Source organism: Hyperolius riggenbachi, chromosome 5 (genome assembly GCF_040937935.1).
Source record: "Hyperolius riggenbachi isolate aHypRig1 chromosome 5, aHypRig1.pri, whole genome shotgun sequence".
Classification (NCBI taxonomy): domain Eukaryota; kingdom Metazoa; phylum Chordata; class Amphibia; order Anura; family Hyperoliidae; genus Hyperolius; species Hyperolius riggenbachi.
The window spans coordinates 240,410,067-240,435,481 of NC_090650.1; the positions used below are offsets into that span (position 1 = coordinate 240,410,067).

At 45.6% G+C, this 25,415-nt stretch overlaps 1 protein-coding gene across 1 annotated transcript in view; it reads right to left on the reverse strand.

Moving 5' to 3' along the window:
- The window catches only part of LOC137518633 (cadherin-10-like), a 612,711-nt gene that overhangs the window by 78,666 nt on the left and 508,630 nt on the right, over positions 1–25,415 (reverse strand). Inside the window, exon 9 of the mRNA XM_068236734.1 lies at positions 22,499–22,635. Within this exon, the coding sequence (XP_068092835.1) occupies positions 22,499–22,635 (137 nt within the window). The remainder of the gene's footprint in view (positions 1–22,498; positions 22,636–25,415) is intronic.

Genomic DNA, 25,415 nt, shown 5'->3' on the forward strand with positions numbered 1-25,415 from the left:
TTTATCAGCATGTAAATCACCTGCTTTGACCCAGGATCTTTCCTCTAGACCGTACCCTCTCCAATGCACCAAATACTGCACTGAACCCTGAACTCGTCTGGAGTCCAAGATCTCCTCAACCTCCCATTCAGGCTCACCATCAACCATGACAGGGTGAGGAGGGGGGGAATCCACCTGAACAGCTGGTTTCAGGAGTGACACATGAAAGGCTTTCCCCACCTTTAGAGACTGCGGTAACCTGACTCTGTAAGTAACACGATTAACCCTTTCGGAAATTGGATATGGTCCAATATACCTGGGCCCCAGTTTCGCGGATGGCTGCCTCAGAGCTATATGACGAGTTGATATCCAAACTCTGTCTCCTGGTTTAAACTCCCACTCCGCAGACCGTCTCTTATCTGCCTGCCTCTTCTGTATGATGAAAGCCTTTTTTAAATTTTCTCCGACATTAGCCCAAATCCTCTTGAAAGATTCCTGCCACTCCTCCAGGACAGGGAATGGAGAGGTCGACACTGGCAAAGGAGAAAATTTGGGAGATTTCCCATTGACAATTTGAAAAGGCGCATAACCAGAGGACTCATTCCTGAGATTGTTATGTGCGAACTCAGCAAATGGTAGAAACTCCGCCCACTGGTGTTGGGCGTCCGCCACATAACATCTCAGGAACTGTTCCAAAGATTGATTGGTCCTCTCTGTCTGGCCGTTGGTCTGTGGATGGTAACCTGATGAAAAGGACAACGACATACCCATCCCCTTACAGAAGGCCCGCCAGAACCTAGAGACAAACTGGACCCCTCTGTCTGAGACAACATTCTCTGGAATGCCGTGTAATTTAAAGATATTTTGAATAAAAAGATCTGCTAATTTTTGAGCAGTAGGGAAACCACTCAAAGGCACAAAGTGGGCCATCTTACTGAATCTGTCTGTGACCACCCATATGACAGTCTTTCCATTGGAATCTGGAAGTTCTCCCACGAAGTCCATGGAAATATGTGTCCATGGCTCCTGAGGGGAGGGCAGAGACTGCAAAGTTCCAACTGGAGCCAGTCGGGAGGGTTTGCTCCTGGCACAGACGGTACAGGTCTTAACAAATTCCTTGCAATCTTGTTGTAGAGATGGCCACCAGACAGATCTACACAACAATTCTTGGGTTCGGGTAATGCCAGGGTGTCCAGCATTCTTGTGTCCATGAAACAACTGCAGCACTTTGGGACGTAAAGTACAAGGGACATAAAGAACCCCTCTTGGTTTCCCTTCTGGCACTTCTAATTGAAAAGGACTTAAGAGGCTAGGAAGGTCTTCAACTATCTCAGTGGCTGCCAGGATGATCTCTTTCGACAGAATACTTTCTGAGGAAGGAGATGGAGCAGTTTCAGGTTCAAAACAACGAGAAAGGGCGTCCGCTTTAACGTTCTTACTCCCTGGTGTGAATGTAATTATAAAATTAAAACGGCAGAAAAAGAGAGCCCATCTAGCCTGTCTGGGGGTGAGTCTTTTAGCTTTTTCAATGTACTGTAAATTTTTATGATCCGTGTACACAGTAATTACATGCTCCGCCCCCTCTAACCAGTGGCGCCACTCCTCAAAAGCAAGCTTGATGGCTAATAATTCCCTGTTTCCAACATCATAATTTCTCTGGGCAGGAGAGAATTTTCTGGAAAAAAAAGCACAGGGATGAAGCTTGCCCTGAAGTCCTGAACGTTGAGACAATACTGCTCCTACTCCAACCTCCGAGGCATCCACCTCCACTATAAATGGGTAAGCAACATCTACATGACGTAATATGGGAGCAGAACAGAATGCCTCTTTCAGAGAGGAAAATGCCACAACTGCTTCTTCTGACCAATGAGTGGCATCAGCCCCTTTTTTTGTCAAATTAGTAAGCGGAGACACCACCGAAGAGAACCCCTTGATAAATTTTCTATAATAATTTGCGAATCCCAAGAATCTCTGTAGTGCTTTAAGCCCAGATGGTTGTGGCCAATCCCTTACAGCAGAGACCTTTTTGGGATCCATGGACAACCCTGATGTAGAGATAATGTAACCAAGAAAGGCAATCTCCTTTACCTCAAAAACACATTTCTCTAATTTCGCAAACAATTGATTCTCCCTGAGTCTTTGTAACACATACTTCACATGTTGGCGGTGTTCCGTGATATTTTTAGAAAATATTAAGATATCATCTAAGTAGACGATTACAAAGCGACCCAGTACCTCCCTAAAAATCTCGTTGACGAACTCCTGAAAAACTGCAGGAGCGTTACACAACCCAAAGGGCATCACCAAGTATTCGTAATGCCCCTTGGGAGTGTTGAATGCCGTCTTCCATTCATCTTCCTCCCTGATACGGATCAAATTGTAGGCCCCCCTTAGATCCAACTTAGTGAAAACAGAAGCCCCGGGAACCTGTGTAAATAAATCGTCGATTAGCGGTAGTGGATACCGATTCTTAATCGTGATCTTATTTAGACCCCTGTAGTCAATACAGGGGCGCAAACCACCATCTTTTTTCTGAACGAAAAAGAATCCCGCTCCTGCAGGAGATCTTGAAGGGCGGATGAAACCCTTCTGCAAATTCTCCTGAATGTACTCGTCCATGGCCAATTTTTCCGGGGACGAGAGGTTGTATAGGTGGCCCCTGGGTGGCATGGTTCCTGGTTTCAAATCTATTGGGCAATCAAAAGGTCTATGGGGGGGTAATTGATCTGCTGCCCTAGGACAAAAGACATCAGCATATTCCTGATATTGTGGAGGTACTCCTTCCACTTGAATCTTAGTAGAACACAAAACTACATTCTGTAAACAATGTTGTGTACAATAAGGCGACCAAGTAGTCAACTGCCCATTCCCCCAATCAAACTGAGGAGAATGTAATCGTAACCAGGGCAACCCTAGTATCACCGTAGAGGTAGACATCTTTAAAACGAAAAACTGTATGACCTCCCTGTGCAGAGCTCCCACTTGCAGCGAGAGGGGAGGTGTCTGACACAGTGGGGACTTTCCTTGCAAAGGAGTGTCATCAATCGCTGTAACATATAAATGTCTTCCTACCGGAAGTACAGGGATATTTAAACTTAAAGCAAAGCTTACATCTAAAAAGTTAGCTGTTGACCCGGAATCTACAAATGCTGTGGTAGGAAAGTTCTTCCCTTCCCAATTTAGGGAACAGGGCAATAAAATTTTTTCTTGTTTTGGAGGTAAAACAATTCCGCTTAGGGTGGTACCCCCTACCACACCTAAGCCGAGGAGTTTCCCGACTTCCTACCACAGTTTTGTGCAATGTGGCCCTTTTCCCCGCAGTACATGCAAAGACCCTCTCTGCGTCTTCTTGACCTTTCCGCCTCCGTGAGGCGCCCGTGGCCTAACTGCATCGGCTCCTCAGTCTCAACTGCTGCCGAGCTACTGGCCCCAGAAGTCCTAGAGTACATGGGGTACCTGCCCTTCTTGTTGTACCTCAGACGCCTATCTATTTTAATAGACAGCGTAATAGCCTCATCTAGATCTTTGGGTTCCGGATGACTAACCATCACGTCAGTTACTGCTTCTGACAACCCATCTAGGTATCTATCCAAGAGTGCATATCGCTCCCATCTAGAGGACACAGCCCACTTCCTAAACTCTGACGCATACTCCTCAGCAGTACTGCGTCCTTGTCTAAGGTTTTTGAGCTTACGTTCGGCCGTGGCGGCACTATCTGGATCATCGTAGATGACCGCCATGGCCTTAAAAAACTCCTGGACAGAAGACAGAGCAGGATGCTCATCAGGTAAGCCATAAGCCCACGTCTGGGAATCTGCATGCAATAGAGTCTTGATAAGAGTGACCTTCTGAGCCTCGGTTCCCGAGGACACAGGTTTCATCTCAAAGTAAGACAGCACTCTGTGACGGAAATTCTGGAAATCTGACCTTGTGCCTGAAAATTTCTCAGGAATGTTCATTTTAGGCTCGCTAAGAGCCGGGGGAGGTAGAACGTTAAGTGGTGATTGCAACCTTTGGACAGTCTCATTTAACTGAGTAATCTGAGCCTGCTGTGCAGTTACAGTAATCTTCAGCTGTTCTAACTCTGCCCTTACAGTCTGAAGCTGGTTTATCACCCCCTCCATCTTACTTCTTTATGGTCTGTGTTTCTGTAACGATTGGTGTCAGCAAGAGGCACAAATATCTGATTAAGTGGTGATATATAGAATCACCACTAATGCAGATATGTTAGAGTGAAATAGTAAGTATCTTCCTGATGGTAAATCAGCGGAAGGCTCACTAACACGGTAAGTGCCTGAAATGATCTACTCAGACCAGTGTCACACCCCGAACCTTGATTATTGGGGATCCGCAGTATCGCCAATAATACAAGGATAGACCCGATTATATAGCAATCTGCGGAATTGCTAATAATGCGGGTAGATGTAAAGCAGTGGACACACGAACAACATGAAAATATACAAAGCAGTAAATATTCACAAAGTTGTGGAAATATCCACCACACGGCAATTCCTCAGAGGTGTGGTTACCTCTGAATGGGAACCCCGTGTGTGAGATCCCCCAAAGTGGCAGTGGAGGAATCTCGGCCTCTGGCAGTAACGGTCTGCTAGGGCCGGCGTCTCAGGGAGGCAAGCCTCAGATAATAACCCAACAGTAGGAGACGTTCCACTGAAGGGAGCAAGGTCAGACAGAAAGAGGTTCGGCAACAGTACAGGCGGCAACAGTACAGAGACGTGAGACGAGAGAATAGTCAGGAACCAAGCCAATAGTCGTTAACGGTACGGGCTGGCAGAGTACAGAATCAGGAAGCAGAAGAGAAGTCAAGACAGGCACAGAATCATACACAGAGAATCAATAACAATAATAATAATCTCCTAGTCTAGGTGTGAAGTCCTTGGTTTCAACACCTGGGATCTAGTCTAAGGTCTGAGTGCTGACACAGGGTATCGCAAACACAGACAAAGTGTGACTGAAAAGCACTTCCTTATATACTGCCTGGGAGAGAAGTCTCCACCCCAGGCAGCAACCAATCAGAGCAGGCTAAAATGTCAGCTGACCTCCAGGTCAGCTGACACGCTTTCTAAGAGTATAAAGGCGTGTCTGGTGTGCGGCCGCACCCCCTAGAGGCAAGATGGCAGAACCCTGGTGAACAGCATGTTGGTGAGTTTGGAGCAGAGTGCTCGGACGGGTGTGCGCAGCGAATGTGGACGAATTTCCGCATCCCGCGTTGGAAGGTCCGCTTGCCGGACTGGATGCGACAATATTTCCGCAATCCATCCGGCGTTGCAGATTTTTCGTTACACTTTTCTAATCAGGGGTGCATGTTTAGCATTCAACTTTGATTGGTCAATTGGCGGTACACTGCTTAACTCCTCTCATCATGGGTCACTCCTTGGCAAGTCCTCACATGACACAAGGGGGATAGAGAAGGACAAGGGACAGAGTTGTACACAGGGTACACAAAATGTACAGGGGGAAACAACAGTTAGATAATAATTAGGAGGGAAAGGTCTACAAGATGCCCCTGCACCATGGATGCACAAGGTTTAGTGTATATACTGTATATAGTTTTTTTCCAGTATTTTTGTCCTCTAAACCTAGGTGCGTCTTATGGTCAGGTGCGTCTTATGGTCCGAAAAATACGGTAACACTCAGTCGGCCGCCACCAACAAAGTGCCATCATCCCAGGGCTCAGCGGTGTGGACATTTTTTAGTGTATTAGAGCAGTGCCATCTGTACTCTCTGCCACCATAAATTGAGCCGTGGAAAGACCAAGACCCGCGTAGGGACAACTACCTTACGAAGGCACATGATTACAAAGCACAAACTGCAATGTGGTGGCCACCTGAAGAAAAGCAGCACACAAAAGCAAAGCCACACACTGCAGTGGAAGATACCAGGCCGCAATTTTTTCTCAAAAAGGCGATACCTAAACGGTGCCATGATGTTGAAAGGCAAGTGGTGACATCTCTGGCACACAGCGTTGGGTCAAGGGTCCATCTGACTACGGATGCCTGGTCTGCAAAGCACGCTCAGGCCTGCCCGAAGACTAAGTCAGTCCCCACTAGTGTTGGGCGAACAGTGTTCGCCACTGTTCGGGTTCTGCAGAACATCACCCTGTTCGGGTGATGTTCGAGTTCGGCCGAACACCTGACGGTGCTCGGCCAAACCGTTCGGCCATATGGCCGAACTAAGAGCGCATGGCCGAACGTTCCCCGAACGTTCGGCTAGCGCTGTGATTGGCCGAACGGGTCACGTGGTTCGGACCCGAACGCGCTCTGATTGGCCGAACTGTCACGTGGTTCGGGTAAATAAATACCCGAACCACGTCATATCTCCGCCATTTGTCTGTGGGTTTAGCTTTGGGTAGGCAGGCAGGGTAGTTCGCGCTCCAGCCACGCTAGCCAGGGTCCCCCCCAGTCATTGTGTGTCGCTGCTGGGAATAGTAGTACACCGCTCGCTCAGCATTCTGTTTACTGCCACTCTGTGTACCTCGCTCAGCCACACTATATAGCATTCTGTTTACTGCCACTCTGTGTCTGCTGGGAATAGTAGTACACCGCTTGCTCAGCCACACTATATAGCATTCTGTTTACTGCCACTCTGTGTACCTCGCTCAGCCACACTATATAGCATTCTGTTTACTGCCACTCTGTGTCTGCTGGGAATAGTGGTACACCGCTCGCTCAGCCACACTATATAGCATTCTGTTCACTGTTCTGTGTCTGCTTGGAATAGTGGTACACCGCTCGTTCAGCCACACTATATAGCATTCTGTGTACTGTTCTGTGTCTGCTGGGAACAGTAGTACACCGCTCGTTCAGCCACACTATATAGCATTCTGTGTACTGTTCTGTGTCTGCTGGGAACAGTAGTACACCGCTCGCTCAGCCACACTATATAGCATTCTGTTCACTGTTCTGTGTCTGCTGGGAATAGTGGTACACCGCTCGCTCAGCCACACTATATAGCATTCTGTTCACTGTTCTGTGTCTGCTGGGAATAGTGGTACACCGCTCGCTCAGCCACACTATATAGCATTCTGTTTACTGTTCTGTGTCTGCTGGGAACAGTAGTACACCGCTCGCTCAGCCAGAGTATATAGCATTGTGTTTACTGCCACTCTGTGTACACCGCTCAGCCAGACTATATACCATTGTTTACTGACACTCTGTGTACACCACTCAGCCACACTATATACCATTGTTTACTGACACTCTGTGTACACCGCTCAGCCAGACTATATACCATTGTTTACTGCCACTCTGATTCTGCTGGGAACAGTAGTACACCGCTCGCTCAGCCAGACTATATACCATTGTTTACTGACACTCTGTGTACACCGCTCAGCCAGACTATATACCATTGTTTACTGACACTCTGTGTACACCACTCAGCCACACTATATACCATTGTTTACTGACACTCTGTGTACACCGCTCAGCCAGACTATATACCATTGTTTACTGCCACTCTGATTCTGCTGGGAACAGTAGTACACCGCTCGCTCAGCCAGACTATATACCATTGTTTACTGACACTCTGTGTACACCGCTCAGCCAGACTATATACCATTGTTTACTGCCACTCTGATTCTGCTGGGAACAGTAGTACACCGCTCGCTCAGCCAGACTATATACCATTGTTTACTGACACTATATAGCAGACTATATAGCATTGTGTGTACACCGCTCAGCCAGACTATATACCATTGTTTACTGACACTCTGTGTACACCGCTCAGCCAGACTATATACCATTGTTTACTGCCACTCTGATTCTGCTGGGAACAGTAGTACACCGCTCGCTCAGCCAGACTATATAGCATTGTGTTTACTGCCACTCTGTGTACACCGCTCAGCCACACTATATAGCATTGCGTACTCTGCCAGTCAGTGTGTATATTGCTGGGATCAGTAATACTCCACTCACCGTCAACCACTATATGAGCTCAACATGAGTTCCCCAGAGACCTCCGCTGTGAGCAGCACTCCCAACAACAGCAACAGCCAACGCCCCACGCAAGCTATAACATCCACCCCAGCAGCCAGTGGTCAGCAGCAGCCCTCCCCGGAGGAGAACGTTGTGTCCATCAGTCCGTCGCCAGAGCGATTAATGAGGGCTGCCATTGAGGAGATGATGGGGCCTGATGTGGAGGAGGAGGTCTGGCTCAGGCCAGCATCCCAAGTTAATGTTGAGGACGATGAGGGGTCTGTGTCTGGGGATGTTGGGGTGGCAGAGGTGGTGGGTGGGTCAGACTCAGGAGAAGAGTTGTATGATGAGGATGATGATCGGGACCATCTGTATGTGCCTCAGAGTCCGACCCCGGAAAACATGTTGTATCGTGTGTTTAGGTACTAAAATCTGCGTTCCCTCCCAGTAGTGTTGGGCGAACAGTGTTTGCCACTGTTTGGGTTCTGCAGAACATCACCCTGTTCGGGGTGACTATATAGCAGACTATATAGCATTGTGTTTAATGCCACTCTGTGTACACGGCTCAGCCACACTATATAGCATTGTGTTTACTTCCACTCTGTGTCTGCTGGGAACAGTAGTACACCGCTCACCCGCCACTGTATAGCATTGTGCTCTGTGTCACTGCTGACAATAGTGGTACACCGCTCACCCACCACTGTATAGCATTTCTGTACTGCCACTGTACTGCTGCCAGTCAGCGTGTACTTTAAGTGAAATGAGGAAGAAATCCGGTGAAAGAGGGAGGGGCAAGGGAAGAGGTGTTTCCCCTGACGGTTCACGTACAGGCCACAGGGGAGCACCCAAGAAAACCCACTCAATACTGCCCATGTTGTCCAGGACAACAACCCTCACAGATCCAAAAGAACAGGACCAGATAATTACTTGGATGACCTCTCAAGCGTCCAGCAGTGGGTTAAGCAGCACCAGCACATCACGCACGAGGTCCGAGTCCTCAGCCAGTTAAAGTCTGGGCTTTCTTTGAAGACTGCACTGAGGATGTTACCATGGCGATTTGCAAGGTGTGCAAGACCCGCCTGAGCAGGGGGAAAAGTATTAACAACCTCTCCACCACCAGCATGAGCCGCCACATTCTATCCAAACATCCCACTCTGTGGGCAAACGCGGCAGGACAGGGTACCACCAGCAACACTGCCTCCCTTGGGTTCACCAGACTCACCACCAGACCCGCCTCAGCAGCAGCAGTAGCCCAGCCATTGCGTGGTTCACAACATTCACAAACATCAGACGATGCTGACACTGTCACTTTCCGGACTAGTGCTCTTGAGGTCTCCCAGTGTTCATCAAACACAACAACCAACAGCCCTTCGGTGTGCAGCGCTACGGTTGAGTTGTCTGTTTCTGAGATGTTTGAGCACAAGAGGAAATTGCCAGCAAATGACCCCCGGGCCGTGGCAGTAACAGCCAGCCAGCATAGCCAAGCTTCTGGCCTGCGAAATGCTGCCATATCGAGTGGTGGAGACAAACAGCTTCAAGGGCATGATGTCAGTGGCCATCCCACGTTACGTGGTTCCCAGCCGCTACCACTTTGCGCGCTCTGCAGTGCCTGAGTTGCATGAGCACGTGGTCAGCTAAATAACCCGAAGCTTGAAGAATGCCGTTGCCTGCAAGGTTCACCTCACCACTGACACCTGGACGAGTGCGTTCGGCCAGGGTCGATACATCTCCCTTACCGCGCACTGGGTGAACCTTGTGGAGCCTGGCAGCGATTCCTCAAATCCTCACCTGCTACGGCGCGGGTGTTGCCCACGCCGCAAACAGCTGGATAACAACAGCAGCACCTACCTCTCTGACTCCTTCTCCTCCAACGCATCTCAAAGCTGTACCTCATCCGGAAATGCTAACCCAGCACCAGCAGCAGTAGGATCGTGGAAGCAGTGCAGCACAGCTGTTGGCATGCGTCAGCAAGCGTTGCTGAAGCTGATCTGCCTTGGGGATAAGCAGCACACAGGGGAGGAAATTTGGAGGGGAATAAAGGAACAGACGGATTTGTGGCTGGCACCGCTGGACCTGAAACCGGGCATGAAGCTAGACACCTGGCACGAACTGGCAATGTACGCAATAGAGGTGCTGGCTTGCCCGGCAGCCAGCGTTATGTCGGAACGCTGTTTCAGTGCTGCCGGAGGCATCATCACAGATCGGCGTATCCGCCTCTCCACAGAAAATGCAGACCGTCTGACTCAAATTAAAATGAATCAATCCTGGATTGGAAACGACTACGCAACACTCCTGGACCCCAACCAAGTAACATGACCGATGAACATCTGGGATGGTTTAGCGTTTCCGGTCCCTGTTTATTGAACCTCTCATCTGTATTACATTTATGACTGCATGGCGGCAAAAAGCATTGCTGCTATATCCGCACGCTTTTTGTCCTCATGCAAGGCCTGGGTTGTTGTGTCTCACAAAGCGTGGCCTTCTCCTCCTGCGCCTCCTCCTGTTCCATCACGTGTGCTGCTGCTGCTGCTGGGTTACCGTTGCCGCGTGGTCCCTGTTTATTGAACCTCTTATCTTTATTACATTTATGACTACATGGCGGTACAAAGCATGCTATCCGCACGCTTTTTGTCCTCATGCAAGGCCTGGGTTGTTGTGTCTCACAAAGCGTGGCCTTCTCCTCCTGCGCCTCCTCCTGTTCCATCACGTGTGCTGCTGCTGCTGCTGCTGCTGGGTTAGCGTTGCCGCGTGGTCCCTGTTTATTGAACCTCTTATCTTTATTACATTTATGACTACATGGCGGTACAAAGCATGCTATCCGCACGCTTTTTGTCCTCATGCAAGGCCTGGGTTGTTGTGTCTCACAAAGCGTGGCCTTCTCCTCCTGCGCCTCCTCCTGTTCCATCACGTGTGCTGCTGCTGGGTTAGCGTTGCCGCGTGGTCCCTGTTTATTGAACCACTTATCTTTATTACATTTATGACTGCATGGTGGTACAAAGCATGCTATCCGCACGCTTCTTGTCCTCATGCAAGGCCTGGGTTGTTGTGTCTCAAAGCGTGGCCTTCTCCTCCTGCGCCACCCTCCTCCTGTTCCATCACGTGTGCTGCTGCTGGGTTAGCATTACCGGTCCCTTTTCCTGGAACCTCTTATATGTATTACATTTATGACTGCATGCCGACAAAAAGCATGTTACCTGTGCAAAGAAAACAGACATTTCCCGCATTTAAAAGACAGTTTTCCCTTTGAAACTTTAAAATCGATTTTCTCAAAAACTATAAGCTCTTTTTGCTAAATTTTTTTTTCCTCTTGTACCCACTCCCAAGGTGCACATACCCTGTAAATTTGGGGTATGTAGCATATAAGGAGGCTTTACAAAGCACAAAAGTTCGGGTCCCCATTGACTTCCATTATGTTCGGAGTTCGGGTCGAACACCCGAACATCGCGGCCATGTTCGGCCTGTTCGGCCCGAACCCGAACATCTAGATGTTCGCCCAACACTAGTCCCCACACACAGCATCTCTGCCTGCATGCCGTGTGACTGCCTGCCCCAAGACTAAGTCGCTCCCCACACAGCACCTCTGCACACAGGCCACTTGACTTCCTTCTCCGCCACCACCAACAGGGTCCAGGACACCAGGTGGATTCCTGAATTTTTAAGACCGCTATACTACTTTTTCTGGTGCATGTACATGCCTGCCTAATTTTTCTGGCTGCACTACAGCTGCAACAACAAAACAAAAGGCATGTACATGTGCCAATTCCCCTTCGTGATCCATTACCTCGCCAAAGTGAAGGGGCTTGCGTATCACAATGAAGCAATGACCGATGGCTGAATGAGTGTCTCGGGGGGGTTCACACCCAAGATAATAAGGTTGTTGCTTCATTGTAGACAGACCAAATTTGATCAGCTGGACAGTCACTGTTGTTCTATCATTGAGCTACCACAGCCCGGTGACCATATGGGCTTGAAAACCGCCATGGCCTGCACTCTCGCCAGTCCAGCACGGCCGTCACTACACAAACAGCTGTTTGCTGTGCGTTACACAGTGAGTTTGGTGTGTCAGTCTGAAGCAGTACTCTAATTACACTCCCTGATTGATGTATACACATGCAAGATGTTTTAAAGCACTTCAGGCCTGCAATTTAGCATTCAATGTGATTTCTGCCCTTAAAACGCTGCTTTGCGTCAAATCCAGATTTTTCCCCGGGACTTTTGGCGTCTATCCCACTCATCCATGCAAATACTCAGATGCTAGACCCCTTGAAACATCTTTTCCATCACTTTTGTGGCCAGCATAAGTGTTCTAGTTTTCGAAGGTCGCCTCCCCGTTGAAGTCTATTGCGGTTCGCGAAAGTTCGTGCAAACCAAACTTTTGCGGAAGTTCGCGAACCGGCGAACTGAAAATCAGAGGTTTGGGCCATCTCTGGTTGAGATTGCTAAATGCCTGCATTCTGGTAAACTGGGACTCTAATGTATATTTTAGCTTAAGTGAATCTGTAAAGTACTTATCTCTGTAGAAGGAAACTTCCTGGATAGTCCAGAGGCTTTCTGATCCATCCACAAACCCACTGTTCCTCTGTAGGGTCCCTCTGAACATATCCAACAAGAGATTGTCAGTTATGTTTTGTGGCAATGCTCCCCCCATGTATGAGTATATATGTACTGTACATGCGCGAGTAAAGCAGTACCTGCACAGTAGCACAATGACACTTGTGGACAAGCGCTGTTTGTGCAACTGAGCCTGTGTGGAGGGGAGCTTGGCCTCATATTGGAAGAGGGTTCAGGGCAGCAGTGGTGTAGACATGTATAGCATGGGGAGCCTCTGGTCTATCCTGAGGTATCCCCCTACTGAGGTAAGTATCTATGCATAAAAAAATGTGTGGCATAGTGTGGCATGAACACATTTTTTTATGCATTTTCTTTACATGTACTTTTATGTATTCCGAGTACAATTTTTATTTAACCTCTCTACATTTCCTTTCTCCAGCCTCCGTCCCTATAATAAACAGCACACCTATTGTTTTTATTTAAGATTTAGGCCACCTCCAATTCCATGTGCTTTCCACCATCCACTACCAACCCATACAAGGTACACTATGGGAGTAAGCATGTGGTTACTTATGCATATCCCAGTCCCTTTGCCTATATCTCTCTCCCCCCCCCCCTTTCCTTTCCTATCCAGCATCATACACATAGGTTTTCATCCTATTTCCACATTCATCACAGTACTGCACCACCCAACTACCATATGTCATCAGCATGTGACCTCTATGTCGCTCCCACCTCCCATCCCCCGTTCTGGGCGATTCCAGTCACTTTATAAATTTGAGAGAGAGCACCCCACACCTCACAGAGGCGCTCTACCTGGTTCATGACCTGATTTTGGTAAGTTGAACATTTGCTCACCTTTAACCACTTCAGGACCACAGTCTTTTCGCCCCTTAAGGACCAGAGCCTTTTTCTCCATTCAGACCACTGCAGCTTTCACGGTTTATTGCTCGGTCATACAACCTACCACCTAAATGAATTTTACCTCCTTTTCTTGTCACTAATACAGCTTTCTTTTGATGCTATTTGATTGCTGCTGCGAGTTTTACTTTTTATTATATTCATCAAAAAAGACATGAATTTTGTCAAAAAAATGACTTTTTTAACTTTCTGTGCTGACATTTTTCAAATAAAGTAAAATTTCCTATACATTTGAGCGCGAAAGTTATTCTGCTACATGTCTTTGATAAAAAAAAAAACATTCAGTGTATATTTATTGGATTGGGTAAAAGTTATAGCGTTTACAAACTATGGTGCCAAAAGTGAATTTTCCCATTTTCAAGCATCTCTGACTTTTCTGCGCACCTGTCATGTTTCATGAGGGGCTAAAATTCCAGGATAGTACAAATACCCCCCAAATGACCCCATTTTGGAAAGAAGACATCCCAAAGTATTCAGTGAGAGGCATGGTGAGTTCATAGAAGATTTTATTTTTTGTCACAAGTTAGCGGAAAATGACAGTTTGTGACAAAAAAAAAAAAAAAAAAAAAGTTTCCATTTCTTCTAACTTGCGACAAAAAAAAATGAAATCTGCCACAGACTCACTATGCTCCTCTCTGAATACCTTGAAGTGTCTACTTTCCAGAATGGGGTCATTTGTGGGGTGTGTTTACTGTCCTGGCATTTGGGGGGTGCCTAATTGTAAGCACCCCTGTAAAGCCTAAAGATGCTCATTGGACTTTGGGCCCCTTAGCGCAGTTAGGCCGCAAAAAAGTGCCACACATGTGGTATTGCCGTACTCAGGAAAAGTAGTATAATGTGTTTTGGGGTGTATTTTTACACATACACATGCTGGGTGGGAGAAATATCTCCGTAAATGACAATTTTTTTATTTTTTTTACACACAATTGTCTATTTATAGAGATATTTCTCCCACTCAGCATGGGTATGTGGAAAAATACACCCCAAAACACATTATACTACTTCTCCTGAGTACGGCGATACCACATGTGTGGCACTTTTTTGCACCCTAACTGCGCTAAGGGGCCCAAAGTCCAATGAGTACCTTTAGGATTTCACAGGTCATTTTGAGAAATTTCGTTTCAAGACTACTCCTCACGGTTTAGGGCCCCTAAAATGCCAGGACAGTATAGGAACCCCACAAATTACCCCATTTTAGAAAGAAGACACCCCAAGGTATTCCGTTAGATGTATGGTGAGTTCATAGAAGATTTTTTTTTTTTGTCACAAGTTAGCGGAAATTGATTTTAATTGTTTTTTTTCACAAAGTGTCATTTTCCGCTAACTTGTGACAAAAAATAAAATCTTCTATGAACTCGCCATTCTCCTAACGGAATACCTTGGGGTGTCTTCTTTCTAAAATGGAGTCATTTGTGGGGTTCCTATACTGCCCTGGTATTTTAGGGGCCCTAAACCGTGAGGAGTAGTCTTGAAACCAAATGTGGCAAAATGACCTGTGAAATCCTAAAGGTACTCATTGGACTTTGGGCCCCTTAGCGCACTTAGGGTGCAAAAAAGTGCCACACATGTGGTACCGCCGTACTCAGGAGAAGTAGTATAATGTGTTTTGGGGTGTATTTTTACACATACCCATGCTGGGTGGGAGAAATATCTCTGTAAATGACAATTATTTGATTTTTTTTACACACAATTGTCCATTTACAGAGAGATTTCTCCCACCCAGCATGGGTATGTATAAAAATACACCCCAAAACACATTATACTACTTCTTCTGAGTACGGCGATACCACATGTGTGACACTTTTTTGCAACCTAGGTGCGCTAAGGGGCCTAACGTCCTATTCACAGGTCATTTTGAGGCATTTGGATTCTAGACTACTCCTCACGGTTTAGGGCCCCTAAAATGCCAGGGCAGTATAGGAACCCCACAAGTGACCCCATTTTAGAAAGAAGACACCCCAAGGTATTCTGTTAGGAGTATGGTGAGTTCATAGAAGATTTTTTTTTTGTCACAAGTTAGCGGAAAATGACACTTTGTGAAAAAAAAAACAATACATATCAATTTCCGCTAACTTGTGACAAAAAATAAAATCTTCTATGAACTCATCATACACCTAAAAGAATACCTTGGGGTGTCTTCTTTCTAAAATGGGGTCACTTGTGGGGTTCCTATACTGCCCTGGCATTTTAGGGGCCCTAAACCGTGAGGAGTAGTCTTGAACCCAAATGTCTCAAAATGACCTGTGAAATCCTAAAGGTACTCATTGGACTTTGGGCCCCTTAGCACAGTTAGGCTGCAAAAAAGTGTCACACATGTGGTATCGCCGTACTCAGAAGAAGTAGTATAATGTGTTTTGTGGTGTATTTTTACATATAACCATGCTGGGTGGGAGAAATATCTCTGTAAATGACACATTTTTTTATTTGTTTTACACACAATTGTCCATTTACAGAGAGATTTCTCCCACCCAGCATGGGTATGTGTAAAAATACACCACAAAACACATTATACTACTTCTCCTGAGTATGGCGATACCACATGTGTGACACTTTTTTGCAGCCTAGGTGCGCTAAGGGGCCCAACGTCCTATTCACAGGTCATTTTGAGGCATTTGTTTTCTAGACTACTCCTCACGGTTTAGGGCCCCTAAAATGCCAGGGCAGTATAGGAACCCCACAAGTGACCCCATTTTAGAAAGAAGACACCCCAAGGTATTCCGTTAGGGGTATGGTGAGTTCATAGAAGATTTTATTTTTTCTCACAAGTTAGTGAAAAATGACACTTTGTGAAAAAAACAATAACAATCCAATTTCCGCTAACTTTTGACAAAAAATAAAATATTCTATGAACCCATCATACACCTAACAGAATACCTTGGGGTGTCTTCTTTCTAAAATGGGGTCACTTGTGGGGTTCCTATACTGCCCTGGCATTTTACGGGCCCAAAACTGTGAGTAGTCTGGAAACCAAATTTCTCAAAATGACTGTTCAGGGGTATAAGCATCTGCAAATTTTGATGACAGGTGGTCTATGAGGGGGCAAATTTTGTGGAATCGGTCATAAGCAGGGTGGCCTCTTAGATGACAGGATGTATTGGGCCTGATCTGATGGATAGGAGTGCTAGGGGGGTGACAGGAGGTGATTGATGGGTGTCTCAGGGGGCGGTTAGAGGGGAAAATAGATGCAATCAATGCACTGGGGAGGTGATCGGAAGGGGGTCTGAGGGGGATCTGAGGGTTTGGCCGAGTGATCAGGAGCCCACACGGGGCAAATTAGGGCCTGATCTGATGGGTAGGTGTGCTAGGGGGTGAAAGGAGGTGATTGATGGGTGTCTCAAGGTGTGATTAGAGGGGGGAAATAGATGCAAGCAATGCACTGGCGAGGTGATCAGGGCTGGGGTCTGAGGGCGTTCTGAGGTGTGGGCGGGTGATTGGGTGCCCGCAAGGGGCAGATTAGGGTCTAATCTGATGGGTAACAGTGACAGGTGGTGATAGGGGGTGATTGATGGGTAATTAGTGGGTGTTTAGAGGAGAGAATAGATGTAAACAATGGATTTGGGAGGTGATCTGATGTCGGATCTGCGGGCGATCTATTGGTGTGGGTGGGTGATCAGATTGCCCGCAAGGGGCAGGTTAGGGGCTGATTGATGGGTGGCAGTGACAGGGGGTGATTGATGGGTGGCAGTGACAGGGGGTGATTGATGGGTGATTGACAGGTGATCAGTGGGTTATTACCCGGAATAACAGATGTAAATATTGCACGGGCAAATTGATAAGGGGGGGGGGGTCTGAGGGCAATCTGAGCGTGTGGGCGGGTGATTGGGTGCCCGCAAGGGGCAGATTAGGGTCTAATCTGATGGGTAACAGTGACAGGTGGTGATAGGGGGTGATTGATGGGTAATTAGTGGGTGTTTAGAGGAGAGAATAGATGTAAACAATGGATTTGGGAGGTGATCTGATGTCGGATCTGCGGGCGATCTATTGGTGTGGGTGGGTGATCAGATTGCCCGCAAGGGGCAGGTTAGGGGCTGATTGATGGGTGGCAGTGACTGGGGGTGATTGATGGGTGGCAGTGACAGGGGGTGATTGATGGGTGATTGACAGGTGATCAGTGGGTTATTACCCGGAATAACAGATGTAAATATTGCACGGGCGAATTGATAAGGGGGGGGTCTGAGGGCAATCTGAGCGTGTGGGCAGGTGATTGGGTGCCCGCAAGGGGCAGATTAGGGTCTAATCTGATGGGTAACAGTGACAGGTGGTGATAGGGGGTGATTGATGGGTAATTAGTGGGTGTTTAGAGGAGAGAATAGATGTAAACAATGGATTTGGGAGGTGATCTGATGTCGGATCTGCGGGCGATCTATTGGTGTGGGGGGGTGATCAGATTGCCCGCAAGGGGCAGGTTAGGGGCTGATTGATGGGTGGCAGTGACAGGGGGTGATTGATGGGTGGCAGTGACAGGGGGTGATTGATGGGTGATTGACAGGTGATCAGTGGGTTATTACCCGGAATAACAGATGTAAATATTGCACGGGCGAATTGATAAGGGGGGGGTCTGAGGGCAATCTGAGCGTGTGGGCAGGTGATTGGGTGCCCGCAAGGGGCAGATTAGGGTCTAATCTGATGGGTAACAGTGACAGGTGGTGATAGGGGGTGATTGATGGGTAATTAGTGGGTGTTTAGAGGAGAGAATAGATGTAAACAATGGATTTGGGAGGTGATCTGATGTCGGATCTGCGGGCGATCTATTGGTGTGGGGGGGGTGATCAGATTGCCCGCAAGGGGCAGATCAGGGGCTGATTGATGGGTGGCAGTGACAGGGGGTGATTGACGGGTGATTGACAGGTGATTGACAGGTGATTGACAGGTGATCAGGGGGGATAGATGCATACAGTACACGGGGGGGGGGGGGGTCTGGGGGGGGGTCTGGGGAGAATCTGAGGGGTGGGGGGGTGATCAGGAGGGAGTAGGGGGCAGATTAGGGACTTAAAAAAAAAATAGCGTTGACAGATAGTGACAGGGAGTGATTGATGGGTGATTAGGAGGGTGACTGGGTGCAAACAGTGGTCTGGGGGGTGGGCAGGGGGGGGTCTGAGGGGTGCTGTGGGCGATCAGGGGGCAGGGGGGGGGGAAATCAGTGTGTTTGGTGCAGACTAGGGTGGCTGCAGCCTGCCCTGGTGGTCCCTCGGACACTGGGACCACCAGGGCAGGAGGCAGCCAGTATAATAGGCTTTGTATACATTACAAAGCCTATTATACACTGTTGCAGCGGCGATCCGGATGCCAGTAACCCGCCGGCGCTTCCGAACGGCCGGCGGGTTACGGCGAACGGGGGGCGGAGCCAGTCCCCGGCGGCTGATCGCGTCACGAATGACGCGATCGCCGCATAGCCACTCCCGCAGCCGCCCCCGCCGATGGGCGTATTGCGGTCGTTTGGGCCCGGACTTTGCCGCCGCCCATCGGCTGGGGGCGGTCGTTAAGTGGTTAAACACTGCTGTTTCTTAGTATGCCTTTTTGCTTTCTCATAATATACTGCTGCAATCACTCCTTTAAAAACGAAACCTTCCTCTGTTTCTCACAACTTTGGTAAGTTGAACATTTGCTCATCTTTAAACACTGCTGTTTTTTAGTATGCCTTTTTTTGCCTTATCATAATATACTGCTGCACTCACTCCTTTAAAAACGAAACCTTTCTCTGTATCTCCGTTTTAAATTCACTTTTTACTGTTTTATCATTTTACTAAGAGTGACTCGTACTCTGCCTTTATATTATGGATATGTGCACTGTCACTTTATACATGCTACTTGCACACGTTCTCAGTCTATTTTGTTTGCATATCTTGCTGTTAAATGCATAATTGCACATTTTATTGCTGTAGACTTGTGGTGCACCTTCGGGTGCCTGGTATTTGCGTTCCTCTGGCAATCCTCTTTTTTTCCTTTTGTTTCCCTTCCCCAGCACCCTCCAAAAATCGTTTGCCTGAATAAGTGCGACTGTTACCCGTGAAACGCGTTGCACTTTTGGAGTTACTAAAAAATTATACTTTAGACTGTAAGTAACCTGTCCATTGTCCGGTCTTTTTTTCAGAAGGGAGGTGAGTCCACCCACTTCCCCCTTTTTAACAATTTTAACTAATTTTATTCTACTTGGCGCCTCTGTTTCTGTTATCGTATTTCAATATTATCTAGTCCACCCTAGGTGGAGGGGTGTATCCCCATTTTCTCCTATCTACAGAGAGCGACTTTTTAAACCTGAGCGGGGTCAGGTTACAATTCTCCCCGCCGGCCTGTCCAGTGGTTGCCTTTGTGATGACCCACCCTTGTGAGTATAATCATCACATTTATTCACAACAGATCTCTCCATATTAACATACTGCACCATATTGGGTTTCTCCCCCATTTTTCAGGTATTTGGGAGTTTTTAATTGGGATTTATCAGAGAATTATAACATTTCTGACAGCTCACAACACACTCCCAGTATGGTGTAAAAGTAAATACAAATGCACATCATATCACATTAGGAGCAACACTAGACTGGCATTTGTAAAATGAATTGTATAACCTTGCAGACTGCAAAATGCATGTGTTTAAAAATTCACACAAAAACATGTACGCCCTAAGTGAGTGCTCTGTAAACTTTTAGAGGGATTTTAAGGTTCACTTTTTGCAATTCAAAAATTATTGTGAAACAAATTGGGACCTGACCTTAACTTTCTAATAAATCTTAACTTTCTAATAAACACTCTGAGGTATATCAAGCAACATATTTCAACATCATGACCATTACAGTTGACCAAAGACTTTGCTAAAAAAGAATATGGTGTGAATTTATGCAATGCTATAGCAGTCAGGGAGTCTCCTGGCTGGCATTCCAGCAATGCTGCTGACTCTTCCGGCACAGTCAAGTTGTTTCTCAACCTCATGGAATGTCCCTGCAATTGTGCATTTGTGCATGAGCTGATAGCAAGCACAAATAGCCACATGTCCATAAATGAGTGTGTTGATGAGTGGCCACCACTCTGTTACATTGCAGCCAATGAGTAGGGAAGGATGAACATGTTCACCAGGTAACAGTTCCGTTTGCGTTTACTGCAAATTTTTATGTCCAAGATTTGCATTCACATTTAACATGCTGCCGTCAAAGGCGGCCAAATTTAGTGGTTGATAGCAAAGCCCCCATGCATGCTAGAATCACTAAGGTATGTTAAGAAGAACAGTGTGAATAAAGGGTGACAGGGGTGTATCAGAGCAGGTTCTGTGGGTTCTGTGGGTGCCCAGCCCTCTCTGAAAATAGATGCAGTGGGGACAGCAGTGGAGGTGTGTGGAGAGAGCAGCAACTGCCGTTGTGTCTGGGCTTGCTATACTTAGTATAGTCCTCATTGGTCTGTTAAAAGACCAATAGGGGGCACTGTAGAGGATTTCAAAGATGCTTTTTGGATTTGCTGTCCTTAGCATAGCGAGGCAATTGCTGGGGATGGGTTTTACATGTGCGGCGCTTTTCATTGGGGCAGGGATAAAACGTGTAGCATTCTCTGTTGTTCATCGGGTATCAAGAGGATAGTGTTGGATCATTTCCATGGATACTGAAAGGTAAGTATTTATGGTTAATTAAGATCAATAAAGGACTTTTTCCACGATTTCATTTTCATCTCTTTTGCTCTTTGTGGAAATAGGTAAAGGGTACCGCATTTCACCTGGGGAAGGGGTGAGCCTTCTTAAATGGTACTCCCAAATGCCACCATGAGACCCCCCCCCCCCCCATTGATAGTCCCAACCTCCTCCTGGGCATCAGAAATGTGAAAGAGCCCCTTGTCCATGGAGTGGACAAGGACTCTGTGGGCGAAAGGGAGGCTTGGCCCCTCTCTTCCAGAGCCCCCCCATCCCCATACAATGGACCATGTGATAATGGTATAGCTCAGGCTGCAGAGCCCATGCAGACCGGGCTCCACAATCTGGCTATCTCAGCCTGCATGGATGACAAAAGGCTAAAGAAGCTCAAGAGGCGAAACCCCATGTCATTTTTTTATTTCACTTTTTTTCAATTTGCCAGAGATGCTTATACAGCAATATTGCAGCTGCACAGCAATCCCTGTCCATTATGCACTGCATCCTGACCACCTGAAAACCCCAGCATGAAATTTACAGTTTTTTTGTTTGTTTTTTTATATGTAAATTTACACTACCAATAACTTGATACATTATCTGTCATCTAGCTATATTAAAAAAAATGTAACTTTAAAATCAATTTGTTCAAAAACTACTGTACATGGTCTTTTTGAAAAATGTTTCCCCCTTGTTCCCTCAGTTCTCCTTAACACACTTTACAAATTTGGTGTTTCTAGCATGTATGGGGGCTTTGTCTTAACCCAATAAAGTTTTGCTTATGTCCAGTACTCCATTATTTGTGCTAGTGTTAGTATTTGTGTGCTTTCTGGTAAGAATGTGATTATGAGATTGCTTTGTGTTACTTCCTTTCCTGACCTTTACCTCAAGTTTAATTGCCATCTGAATGGACCTTTCCTTGAAGTATGAAGTTGGGATGCTCTCCCGAGGTCTTTGGACCTCCAGAAGCTGAGGGAGCTACTCCCCGAGTACTTATACTCTAGTTCAGGAAAAATGTTTCACATGACTTTATTTACAATAACAAACCATGACCTTTTTAAGAAACGATTTTGAGAAAAACTGGTTTGGCAATGACAGCATTTTCCCCATCGAGACAATAACGCTGTTTTCCCTCACACACATAACAATCACTAAAGCAATATAATGTGTATTAGATGGATGAAGAATTAAAATAACATTTCCAAAGAAGAACCATATAGGTCATTGTCTCAAAGGTTACAAGCATGCCATTTGGAAAATGAATGAAAATAAAAGACTATGGAAGGAAAGTATAGCACCAACGACAATCAGAGAGAATCAAAGTGTGACCTGAGGGAAATGCTGAATTTCTGTACATACTCTAGCTGAATGTATAAATAAGTTGTTCGTTTGAAGCGCATCGGTTTTAAGAGAGATTACAGTTACAGAATAAGATTTCGGTGATTAAAGCAATTCATGGTAGTGCAATGAAGAATAGCCAGTAAACAAGTATTATTATGAAATAGCTTACTAATTTCCGAAGCTATGATGGTAAGATTATGCCATTGGGATATTTCACGGTCCAAGGGTTTTGCAGTATAAATTGATCCATTTCCTGAGTGTATATCAAAAATTCTGTCAAGGTCAGTATGGCGATCCAGGGAGAACCTAGCAGTACAAACAAATATTTATGAGATGTTTAAAAAAATTACTGTGGATATTTAAGTATTTATACACCATATATATTAACAACAATATAGTTAACTGGGAATGTAATTTTACACATATATGTTTTTTTCTACTAAGTAAATATTAGATTTATTTCCCAAAATATTTACAATATGATATCTGCTTGTGTGTGGCAGAACATAAGAACAGACTTATGATCAATTTGATCAAGTAATTTATAACAATACATTTGTTGTGATCCTACTTTGCATAGGACACAGAAGAAACACATGAACATGAACAGCCAATCAGCACCTTACAGATCCATCATCTGATCAAACTGATCACATGTTCCACCGTTAGTTCTCCGATACACAATCAACCCAAGTAATTAGTACCTTCTAACTATTTTAATAACTATTAAAGAAGGTTTTTGTGTCTAGTTTACAGCACAAAATATATATAAAAAAATAAAAGACTTCAATGTCAGAGCTGCAATAAATTACCCTTTACATACAGTATGATCTAAACATACATGCCATGTATTATTCAGTTTTTTGTTATTGTAACTGACTCCTTGTTTGCTATGGGGTAGTCAGTCATTCAGCTCTTGGCTTATGTCAAGAAAATGAGGACAGCGACTTCAATTTCTTCTTATAAATATTGCCTGTTTTTCTTGTCTAATAGATGATGAATGGTCACGGATGACAGAGAATCTGTCCCTTAAGTTAGAACAAAGATTTAAGATTGTGGCGTATACTGGAAAAAATAAAGCTTCAGAATTTCCCGAGAAGCAGTCTTTTCTTTGAACAAATCTGAGTCTTTTTTTTTTCCCACTGTGCAGTGAATCTTTTGTTCTTGCGCTGAAACATTTATTTAAGTGGAGCTAGTATATGGAATACACAAGGGATGTGCTGCATGGGCATCTTTGTAATATATACTATAATTACAGTACATATGCATGCATATCAGTATTATTAGCACAAAGTTCTAATTGCACAGTAGCAGATTCTCATAGAATCTGTTATGACAACATATGTTTAATTTCCCAAACAGCCACCAGCAAGATACACAATTTCAGTGTGGGATGAAGTTGATTGTTGACTGAGGGAAAATTAATTTAGCTTCTAATCCAAACAAAATCAACTTTTAGCATGCAGAGGTGGTCTCTGAATCCAAATCGCAATTGGATGTAACAGCAATGTAAGTATTAAAAACCAAGACAGAATAGTACAACTCTAGAATCTGAAATGCTAAAAGGGGGACACCAAGAGCCCAATATAGAATAGTAAGCACATATAGTAAGCAAGTATAGTTATACTCACAAACCAGGGGTACCTCAGGCAACCACTGTGGATGCAAGTGGGGAGATTAAACCTGACCCCACTCAGGATTAAGAAGTCACTCTCTGTAGATCAGAAAAACGGGGTAACACCCCTCCACCAAAAGTTGACTTGTACAATGTTCATGTAAACAGAGGTGCCAGGGATAAAAGTAGCTAAAAAGTTTAAAAAATAGAGGAGGTAGTGATGGACTTGCTTGAAGCAATGGCTGTTGCGGAACTGGTGAGGTACAGCGGCAGACGGTTGACGTTCTGGGGGTCTCTGGGTAAGCAGGATTATCAGTTATATGCGAAGGTTACTGTACAGCTATTGTGCTAGGGTTCAGGATGATTCTTGAATTGATTGTTTGACATTCACTGTTATGCATTCACTATATCTCTAGCTTCTCGGATATACAGTGACTCATTCACTTACTTGCTACAAGCTTGCCTAAACTCACCAGCATTTTATGGATTGTACTGAACATAATATACCTATACCTTACATTTATGTCCACTGTCCTATGCAGCTGTTTTTTGGATTTGAATTGTTTTTAATTGGGCATGACTTGATTAATAAAGATTGGTAAATTTTTCCATCACTATATGTACTCTTTTTTTTCCCGTGTTTGTATCATGTTTAGCATGTCCATGGCATAATTTATTGTTGTTTGGCTCATAGTTTGTGATTTAAATGGGTCATATGTATAGCACTGCACCAGGGCACGCCGGTTCGCATGCCCCCCACATGCCCTTTACCACACATCTCCGCCCCTCGCCCAGTGACATACTACTTGCTGAAGTATTTATCTGGAATACCCAGCTTCCCCGTCGTAATTGTGTCATTCTGCACATGAGTGCTGCACCACCACCCCCAATAAATTTAACATTTCTTTAATGTCCATTGACTTCCATGCATTCCACCACTATGCAGTTATGCTCTGTTGACTTTGCGGCGAGTTGGAAACTTCCAATGCAAAGCGACGCGGTTAGTGTACTGGGCCCCATACACTTTCTTTGCTGTTGCATTACCCTGCGTGCAGAAAGGGTAACACAATGCAAACAAAGCGGCCAAGTGCATACGGGGCCTCAAGATAAATTGTGGTTTACTATGTATTTTCAGATTAGGTTTTTATATTGAACTATTGTACCCATATGAATTGTCCATCTTTTCCAAATAGCACTTTATTGTCTGTAGATCCCCCATTACCAGCTTCCACTGTGGGGGGTTCTTTTTTAACCTCACATAGGGCCTATTCAGTAAATGTTTCATTGTTTGGTTTCCATATGAATCCTCGTAGAGTACATTAATCATTTTACTGATATTTGTCTTGTAGCAATGCCGGCCTTTTATGGGCTTTTTTTTAATGTTTTTTTGGGTTTGATGGGAGGTATATTTCCCAAGTATTTGGGCTGCTGTGGTCCTTTAAAGTCACAGGTGTATCTGGCAAGGAGTTCA